This window comes from Spodoptera frugiperda, chromosome 6 (assembly GCF_023101765.2).
Source record: "Spodoptera frugiperda isolate SF20-4 chromosome 6, AGI-APGP_CSIRO_Sfru_2.0, whole genome shotgun sequence".
Classification (NCBI taxonomy): Eukaryota; Metazoa; Arthropoda; class Insecta; order Lepidoptera; family Noctuidae; genus Spodoptera; species Spodoptera frugiperda.
The window spans coordinates 1,016,672-1,027,633 of NC_064217.1; the positions used below are offsets into that span (position 1 = coordinate 1,016,672).

The window sequence follows — 10,962 nt, forward strand, 5'->3', positions numbered from 1 at the left end:
ATTATTTAAACTGTTCCTTAGTAATGATTTTGTATCGAAAACAATTGCTAAGGACTGGGTTAAGTAGTCATTAAATGATTCTTAGACTGGTAGACTGTTAATCTGATAAAATTTACAAGTGTGAATACTGTATACTACACAGTAAACACGGTTGATTTTTGAGTTGATTTTTAAAATACGTCTTACTCATGGGTAGGAAACATTATGAAACTGCTAAATGCATAGCAAACAATTTTTCTACGAACACAATTTGATTACCACAAAATATTCGCAATTTAAGACAATTCTACATCACTATTCTCATCCATTTCTTAATAATAAAATAATCTACCTTTAAAATCAGCCAAGAACTAGAAAATGATCCTACACTGAAGCACAGATCGGATTCCTAAACGTTATCTGATCTCCACGTATTCAGGCCAAGTGATGGAACCCCCAACTTTACAACACTGGGTGCATTAGCGATCGTTCCACACTCGGGTTATATTGGCACAGTTACCCCGGCACATCTGTTCTTTATACCACTTTATACGACGTATCGTAAAAATACTTTAAAATTGCTCTTGGACTTAGAACTTTCTTTACCCCGTAGGGTAATGAGAGCGCAATTTCACAGTGGAAACTGCGCGACCGTTGTATGCTTATAGTTCCTGCGGTTGTATATCGTTACATCTACATATAAATGAAATTGAATTTACTTCAATCAACATTGTTGCTATTGTAAGTAATAAATAAATAAATAATAAATAAATAATTCTTTATTGAACACCAATGGATTTGTACATTACTTTTGTGTAAAACTAAGGTACAGAAGTGGTGGTACAAATTACTTGTTAAACCCTGATTTCCAAACTAGGCAGACCTGTATGTTGGAAGTCAGTGTTCGACCGCATTTTTAACTTAAGAAAACAAAAGCTAAGGCTAGTAGATTAAAAGTAGAAATTTATACAAACAAAAGGAGCATATATGTAAATACATGTTTTAGATATTTTATTTATGACAAACAAACAAACAATCAATAATAGATTCAGAGTGAATGAGTGTTATGATAAAGTTGTGTGTGTTTTTGTGTATGTTAGTGTGGTGTGTTACTTATTGTTGGGTAATAATTTTTCAGTGTCTTCGTAATTCTGTTTTAGAAGCCATGTGGTGAGTCTTTTTTTAACCTCATGTTTATTTAATTTGGTAATATCCAAGATTTTATTAATTTTGTTATAAATAATAGAGCTAGAGACATAAAATTGTCGAGAGGCAAAAACGGTTTTGTGACGGGGGACAGCACAGGCCCTATGGGGTTTCCGTTTGGAAGCATCAGGCGGTGGCAACTTAGTATGTAGGCGTAGGGTAGCTTTGAGCACAAAGAGTTGCCTCACTGTGAGAGCAGAAGCAAGAGAGTAAAGTTCACAAGTAGCAAACCTTAAGGGCTTGCAGTGCATAACTTTGAGCACAGCTCTTTGTGCTCTTTCAACCTTGATCAGTCTAGTCTTTGCCGCACATCCCCATGCTGTCACACAATAATTTAGAATAGACTGACATAGAGAAGAGTAGACCAGGTTTAGGGTTTCAGGGTCGGCTGATTGTCTAAGGGTTTTAAAAAGATGGATTACTCGCCTTGTTCTAGTAGTGAGAGCCTCTATTTGGAGATACCAATTTAGGTTTCGGTCAATATAAAGACCAAGATATTTAATAAATTGTTTTTGAGTTATGGGAAGGCAGCTGCATTTATCATTGGGATTACGACAGGAATGGATAAATAGTTTATAATTAGACGGTGGTTGTGTGCTGTTACGAATGAAAAAGGGAATGAAATAGGTTTTAGACTGATTGAGTGTTAAGAGGTTCTGAGACAACCAGCTATTAATTATCGTCAGGTTATGTTCTGCTTTAGATTTGACATCTGACCAATCCGAGCCATGTACCACTATGGCGGTATCATCCGCATAAGTAAAAATTTTGTAGTGAGGCAAGGAAATATTACATAGCTGGTTAATATACAGCAGAAAGAGGGTTGGACCGATGATTGATCCCTGAGGAACGCCGTATTCTATGGGAATCTCAGCACTAGTGTGGCCGCTGATTGTAACGCTTTGTCGACGGTTAGAGAGGTAGTCACAGAAAATGTCGTAAGCAACCCCTCTAATACCGAAATTAGGGAGCTTATTCAGAAGTGTAGGCACATCGACGGTGTCGAAGGCCCTTTGAAGGTCTAAAAAGATGCCAAGACATTTTTGTTCCTGGTCTAGCTTAGTGGTAGTATGCGTAACAAGATCCACAACCGCGTCCTCCGTAGAGATGCCTGAGCGAAAACCATATTGTCGGTCTGATAGTATCTTATTTTTTATTAAAAAGTTTGTAAGCCGCTTATTGAGGAGCTTTTCAAGTATCTTAGACAGGGACGTTAAGACTGAGATGGGCCTATAGTTAGTGACGTTGCCTTTATCACCGCTTTTATGGATTGGGTGGAGTAGTGCCTTTTTGAAGGCATTAGGAAAAACGCCTGTGTGAAACGCCGTATTACAGATGTGGGTTAATATGGGGATAAGGACTTGACGGTTAGATTTTAGTACCGAACATGGGATTCCATCCCATCCAGTAGCTGAATCAGATCGCAGGCTCATGAGAATAGATTCCACTTCAGCATCGTCTGTGTCAAGAAGCGCCATTGAGTTCCTGGTCGGCATTTGATTGAAATATGCGGCTATGTCATAGTCGGATGGACGTATTCTTGTGGCGAGGGTTTTGCCTATCTCGGCGAAGTATTTATTTACTGAATTTAATGAGGATGGAATGTTGCCAGTTAATTTTAATAGTTCTATGGGAGAGTTGCGAGGTTTTTCAGTGTGTGTGATTTTTTTAATGGTTCTCCACGTAGCCTTCAAGTTATTCCTATTTCTAAGTAGTTCGTTTTTTTCATATATTCTTTTAAGTTTACGTAGAAGGGAATTACAAAAATTACGGTACCGGGTATATGTGGTTTTGACAATCTGGTTGTTAGGGGATTTCCTATATTTAATATGAAGACGATCTCTATTTCTTATGCAGCGAATTAAACCTGGGGTGATCCAGGGTTTTAAAATTCTGTTTTTGTTAGGGACCAAAGTTGTTTTTGTGTGTTTAGCGGTAATGTTTGATAGGATTCTTGTAAACGTATCGGCTGCAACGTTCACGTCTTCAATGAAAAGAATATGCGAGAAGTCGGTATTTGAGATTTCCTTCTGGATACTCCCCATATCAATAACAGTCTTAGAACGGGTATCATTGCGGATATTATTTTTGAGTTTAAGATTAAGGAGTGTAGGTTTGTGGTCAGTAATGTGTGATTCAATAACAAGTGTAGTGGAAGGTAATTTTGTTTTCAGTAGAACGTGGTCATAGCACTTGTCTTCTCAAGTAAGAAAGACATGAGTTGGGGACAAAGCATGTGTAGCATTTAGTATTAAGTAGTCATTTGAGAAAGCATCATTAGTATGAGGTTTAATATCAATGTTGAGATCTCCAACAATTGAAATGTTACTGTAAGGTTTTAGTGTATTTAAAAGGGTATTTAGACTGTCAAGAAAGGAATCAAATTGTTCTCGTTTGGAACAGGAAGGAGACCTATAAATTGCTACTATTGCGGTCTTATTATCAATGACACACGAGAGACAGTCTGCAAATTGTAAATTTGGTTCAGCTACGGTATGCGTGATGGAGGATCTAATATACATTATAACCCCCGCATTTTGATTTGGAGGCTCAGTTGTTGAGTATAAGGTGTACCCTTCCAAAGGCGGAATGTTAGGGTTTTTCTGTAGCCAACACTCTGTTAATACTATAACGTCACATGAGACATTAACTTGAGAGAGGAGAATTCTGAGTTGGTCAAAGTTTTTACCTACGGAGCGAATGTTTAGTTGGAGGACTGTTAAAGAATTGTCACCAGAGTATTCCAAAAACAAACCACATTGATCTGGTTCACATATGTATGAATTCGAGCCTTCGAGTGTATCCAGCTCTGAGTTTAATTCAAGAATGGTAGCCATTCATATATGTACTAAAATATTCAGACAATAGTGGGCAAGGAGTAGAGAGATATTGATTACTTGTGTGGAGTTTGTGTAAAGTTAATAGTAAATGTGTAAAGTTGTAAATTTGGCTTCCGACTATAAGAAGGATACGGGTAATAACTGAGTTAAAATAAATACTAACACGAGCGAGTGAGAGTAAATTAAAAAGTTTATTAGTTATATGAGTTACTGAGTGTGTTGTGTATGAAGTTGTATGCATGTTTGAAATTTTAACAGTATACATAGTTACTAAAGAACATGGTAGGAAAATTATAAAAACTAAAATAACTGAAATAATACAATGGTAACAATAACCACACATAGGTACATTATTTTTCTTGAAAAGTCATTGTTGTTTTTGGAGATCCAGGAGGAATTGCTCAGATTGAACTATAATGTGTCTTGCGCCGTGTTCCTTGCGGAGGAAAACTTTGCCATTAGTGGTCCAACAGAACTCGTATTTATTCAACTTAGCAAATTCTCTTGCTAAGTAAAATAGCTTCTTGGCTGAACTCGGCAGATATTCTGCTACGTATATGGGTTGGGATTTCCTGGACAGCCAATCAGACCGGTGTTTAGGCGATCTTCACGTGAGCGAGATTTGTTGTAACTTTTTGCGGAGGTCAGCATCTTCTCCTTATCTTGCACCGAGGTTAGTTCAACAACGATCGGTTTAATGTTTCCTTGTTTACCTGGAATCCGATAGATGTCGCGTACACTGTTGACAGGGGCGCCAAGCACTTTGCCAAGGTTCTGCACGATCTGTGTAAGGTCAGTGGTGGACTCTCGCTCAGAGGAAGGTACGTTACGAATCTCTATAGAGGAGCCACGGGAGGTCTGCCGAAGGTCAGTGACTTGCTTTTCGAGTTCTTGAATGGTATGCAGGTATTCTTTTCTTTCTTTTTGAAGACATTCAATCTGCTTCTTCATGTCCTCGTACTGCTGGTTCATGAATGTCAGGGATTTTTCTATCTCAAGATTCGATTTCTGAATAGAGAGATTTTGAATTTTTAACTCAGCTAAGTCAGTAGAGAGCTTCGACATATGAACACTTTGTTCAATTAGGACACGGTTTAGATTAGCTTCCTGCTCGTCCTTCCAGGCTTTTAATATTTCTTTAATATCTGCAGCTACGCCCGGTTGTTCGTCATCCGAAGAGTCAGTATGGCGATATCTTTTGCTGGCGCGATTTGTGATGTAGTCATTATTTAGGCCCGTCAAAGAAGGAGATTGACTTATATTTGGTTCCGACTGAGCTTGGTTCATAGACGATGGAGGCGTGCGAGCAACAGACATATTGAAAAATGTATAATATTATCAGCAATCCACGGAAAGTGCCTGCAGCAACCACAATAGCAAACCTGTACGCACCTGATTAAAAAGTAATAGCAATAACACTTCGCAGAAGCACCTGCCAGATATTATTAGCAATCCACGGAAAGTGATCACCTATTTTCACCAGTGACGTCAATGTACCGTTGGTCCAGGGGCAGCACGACCGCTTTGAGATCGGATGTCCGCGGGTTCAAATCTCACCCGCCAGCAGTTCTTTTTCCGTCTTCGTTGGTTCAGGCGTCTGCACCGGCACAAGTTCACTGTGAATACAGCAACGTATTCCCAACAAAAGAGACGTCCGACAAAAAACAAGATGGCCGCGGGTGTATATGGCGAATATCCCAGGAGAGAACAGGAGGGACCGATAAAATCACGATTCACCGTTAAGACACTACTTCAGATCACAGAGAGCAAAAGCAACACGACCACTCTCTGCAAAATCAACCGATCGAATCAAAAGTAAACAACAACAATATGATTTATACTATATACTAAAACATATAGCAAAAGCAATGACAACATGACCTAGTATTTTAAGGGAAAATGACATCTCGCTTTTTGTGCACCGAAAAGATATTAAGGCTTAGTAGAAAACTGTACAGAATACCTCAATGTTTTTTAAAGGGGGCAAAATCAAAGAAAGTGTCAGACTCTTACTGACTAAAAACTACCCCGTTCCTGCTCCTGTTTTTCGAGCCGGAGCCCCGGTAAACCTGCAAGGAATCCGACCTCCAGGTCAGAAAATCCCAAGCTTGGCACTCGCACTAGCAACTATCTGACCCAGTTTATTACGACATAATTAGATAAATCAGAATCTCGTTCAAGCCACGGACCATCACAAGATCAAAGCCAAAAAAATCCAAACGGAATAATTAATATGACTTTTGATGTAAGCTCTCAAGAAACCAAATTATCTTCTACTCATTACAAATCCTCTTTATACCGTTATTTCCATCTTTCATTTTTCTTGGTATCTTCCGAAATAGGTCTGTAATTACCACAAATTGATCAGGTAAAGTAAAGTGTACTTTGTTTAGTTATTAGTAAAGTTGTAATTAGGAAGTTAATTAATTCAAGGTGATTTTATTGGCACTATAGAATACACACACAGTATCAGGTAACCCTAAAAGTAAACTGGTTTTAAAAATCGCTATATATCGCTATTATGCATTAGATAAATGGCATTAATAGTAGAATTTGTTACGATAGACCATCACTTCTAATTCAGACATCAGAAATAATTCTGACATTATTTATTTCTGATCCGTAAAATTTATTTAACCCAACAACCGAAATAACAGAAAATATAACAAAGAATTCAAAAATAACGTTTTGTGTCCACAGAAAATTGAGCAGCCATTCCTACAAGCAGCTAAGACGACCCTGGCAGACAGATACACACCAAACATCGAAGAAATTTACAAGAAGACCATCAGGTTTATACTGGAGAACCTGGTCAAGGGTTATGAGGACTCCGCAGTTGAAAACGGGAACGGACAATCTTGACAGAGCTATTAAAGTTTAGTATAGGTTAATTATAAAATTATGGTTACCATCATAGCGTTTGTTGGTTTGAGCTAAAATTGTCATACGTTGTTAATTTTCTTGTCTAAATATGTATACCGAGTTCTGTAACTACCGTAGTACTTTGGTACTACGGTAGTTACAGTACTCGGTGTACATGACTTGTCATGTTATCATGTTTCTCATTCATCAATTCCATCATACATGAATACCTAATCATCTACCTACATCTACGTTCGTAATAATATCATGCGCCAGATAAAGTACTTTCATAAATCATACAATCCCATATTCATCGTCATCTGAAAACAAGTTACCATACTATTTCCATCGATCGTGTCTTAGGTCATTCCATATCTACACATTTCACCTTAAATCATTCATAACCCCTTCTACTATTTAGCAGGAGTAGGAACGTACCCAAGGCAAAGTCATTGGATGATTTCCCCCCTCAAAAAAAAGGTCGTTCCATATCTAGATCTATATTATCATTATTATCGCCATTGATATACATTTTTCAAACCATTAAATAGATGCATCTCTCATCAGCATCGTCATCTACATTTTTCCAAACAAACATAACATTTCCATTTCAATCATTTTTCTTTATCATCTGCATACTCATTCATATCATTTCAAGGTTTTCGCTATTATTATAATTATCATTTAATCATCTCATCATCAAGCATGTCATTCATTTCAATTCAATCATAATATAATATTTCTGATTTTACGTTTTTCTCAAATTATAAATTATAGTTTTTATTATTTAAGTCCTGATTCGAAGATAAATGAACCCTACAATTACATTAATTCCAATCACCTACAAAAACAATCTGCTTTTATTATTTCTAGAATAAAATCAAGAATGAACCAATAAAAAAATCTCAGTTTCCTCATTACATTTTAGAAATAATTTTCTTTAACATTTTAGCTCAAAACCAACAACGTTGTCCAACTAGGTTAACTTACTTTAGGCGAATTTTTCTCCAAGTTCTATTCATATTTCATACACATTAAAATAATTTAATTCACTTTCATAAACACTAAAGTTGGGCCGTCTGCCAAGAACTTAGACTAAAGTTCTGCTAATTTATAGCTCTAACTTACGGACGCAGTAGGTATTACTTACTTAAGCTGTTTTTATTTTTTTGCTATGGAGGAACATTTTTATGATCATAATATAATAATATTTGTGTTCAATTAAGAAGAAATTAGTTAAGAAGTATAGAAAAATTAAATCGACCTCAAAAATCATGTTATCTAAAAGCGACAGCATTAGTTCAGTAATAGAAGTGATAGTAATAAAAGTAATAGCTGCTGACGACGTATTTATTAATGGACGAAAGCTCTACTAGTTTCGAGTCACCGAGGGACTCTTCATAATGAGCAGCGTGCGCAGACCTGGCGACGTCGCGCAGCCTACAGACTCAAAACTAGTAGAGCTTTTCTCCTGTAATAATACGTGTGTAAACCGTGATTTTTAGTTAATTTAATATGTCTCACAATAGTTATTATAAAAAACGACGTTGATATTGTTATTCATAAAACAAATGGCAAATTGATGACTTTGATATATGTACATTAACATCATATGATTGGCCAATTGCTGAACAAAGGTCTCTTCTCACATAGAGAAAGCATTAATCAACACTCTTGTTTGAAGCAGGTTGGTGATTTCAAACTTTTTATATCTATAAAGTTTACTCACAATATTACAATTAAACTTAAATTATTTTTATTTAATACCTTGTATATGTATACTTAAGTATTATTAGGTTGGGGGGTATTCTAATGTAGTATGTACGTTTATAATATTTAAGATCTTTCTTGTATTAAAACCTATAGTAATTATTTTGTTACCATTTGTTGATTTACTTATGTTTAGTAGTATTCTTCACGATTTCGGATGATAATTCTGGTCATTATATTTATAATGTAATGTTATTATTATGTACTAGTCTAAACTTAGTATAATTAACTATTATAATTACGTATTTAATTATGTCTTCAATTTCTTTGTTTTATTTTTTAAATGGAATGTCTCTAGTAATGCCACTGTACAATATACATCCACTTTTCACCATTTGTGTTATAAGTCCCATAATATAACAGGAGGTAAGTAAGTATATTGCTATAGTCTGTACACAGCTCCAGACTCTGTGCTACTACAGAGAAATTTTCGAAAAACCGGAAATAAACGCAGTAATATTTTTCCCGACTCGGGAATCGAACCTGAGACCCCTTGCCCGGCAGTCCCACTTGCGACCTCTTGACCAACGAGGCAGTCACAGCCACCCAACAACCAACTTATAAAAGTACAATCACATTACGTACAATTTCTCAGAAAAATCATTAGACGTCTTCCATGACATACATACATACTTACTTACTACACAATATACTTATATAAACCACACTCGTATATAATCCGCGAGGTAATCTGGAAATATCTTCAAAAGCCTTTGTTTCAGGCCAAACGGAGCCGTAATAGGAAATGTTCAGAGGTGCTTACAGAACGGTAAGATTCCCTTTGAATATTGACTACTGGCACATCAAAGATTACACCTACTTCTTTTCTTTTTTAATGTTCGGAAAAAGACTAAGCCGGTAAAACGTAATAATGAACAGTCAGTCAAGTTATTTAGTATATCAACATCAGCCTATAAGTAGCCACTACTGACCTAAAGCCTCTTCTTACACGGAGGTTTGAGCATTAATCACCACGCTTAGTCAATGCGGGTTGGCGATTTCAAACTAATAATCAGAAATTAGAAACCCAGGTTTCTCTCACTTTTGAAACCATTTAGAAAAGATGGCTATAAAATATCACGCTATAATGAATAGGAACCGAGCAAAGCGGGGTAGAAACTAGTGTGTAGATAAAAGTCAAAACTACTAACATAGCCAAATATTTAAAGCCTAGCCGACTAACTCAGGAAAACAGCTTGCGCACCAGTATAAAACAAAGTTCATACTTCATGCATGTGCTCGTATAACAGTTGCAGAATACTTTGATCCTACATAGTTTATAGTCCAGCTTTTCGGACTAACTGAGATCATTTTACCATACTAACAGTTTAACCTAACCATCCCTAAACTATCTGTTAACCTAAGAGTTACTTAACCTAAGAGAACACGTAAGCTATTTACCTTTAGGTGTCACTTATCTATAAATTGGTGAAAACCAAAATTTTGATAATGTCACTATAGTAATGTCACTGTATCTTAGCTTAAGGATTTTTTTTTATGGTATAAGCCGGCAAACAAGCAGACGAATCACCTGATAGTAAGCAATCGCAGCCGCCCATGGACACCTAAAACATCAGAGTCGCCAAAAATGTATTGCTGGCCTTTTGAAGGTTAGGAATTAAAGGGTGTAATTGGGTTTCCTGTAACCTCACTCACACCACGAAACACAACCCAAGCGTAGTTTCACGTTGGTTTTTGGTGAGGCCGTTGTATCACGCCGGTCGAGCTGGCCCATTCGTGCCGAAGCAGGGCTCTCCCACACTTAAAATTTGAAAGAAGTTAGCGAAGACGGTCAAGCCTATTAATTTGAATCAATATTCAGACTAGCAGGAATAATGCCTAAAGTTCCATCTAAACTGATTTAGTTTTGAAAATTGACAATATCAACATGGAGTTTACAAACGATACCCGTTGTATGGCTACGGGCTCTCTGGACGGACCATGTTCTACTGCAATTAGTGACTGCAACACAATGGCCAGGCAACATAGCGAACAACTAGCCAGGTAATGTACTATTCTTAGTACAAAAATTTTGGCTATAATACAAGGACATTCCTTGTATTATAGCCAAAATTTTTGTATATACATTTCATCACTAATTAGGATAAAGTTCTATGTAGTCCGTCAGTTAGGTAATAAAAAAATATAAGCCACGTATTTTTTTATTTTGTCATGTAACTTTAGAAGTGGGAGCAAACACGTAATTTCTACGTACAAAACGTACCTAGAAAACACGTTACGCAATATTTCAATTTGATAAATCTTTGAAAAAATTGGTTTCCGTAAGAAAATAAAAAATACGTGT

At 36.5% G+C, this 10,962-nt stretch overlaps 1 protein-coding gene across 2 annotated transcripts in view; it reads left to right on the forward strand.

The window, feature by feature from the left end:
* Positions 1-8,919, forward strand: part of LOC118267538 (neuroglobin) — a 52,548-nt gene extending 43,629 nt beyond the window's left edge. The window contains exon 4 of one of the 2 annotated variants that reach the window (XM_035581593.2): positions 6,726-8,919. In XM_035581593.2, the coding sequence (XP_035437486.1) occupies positions 6,726-6,887 (162 nt within the window). In that variant the 3' untranslated portion in view covers positions 6,888-8,919. The remainder of the gene's footprint in view (positions 1-6,725) is intronic. The other variant, XM_050694136.1, reaches the window with a different exon arrangement.
* Positions 8,920-10,962: the final 2,043 nt, after the last annotated feature.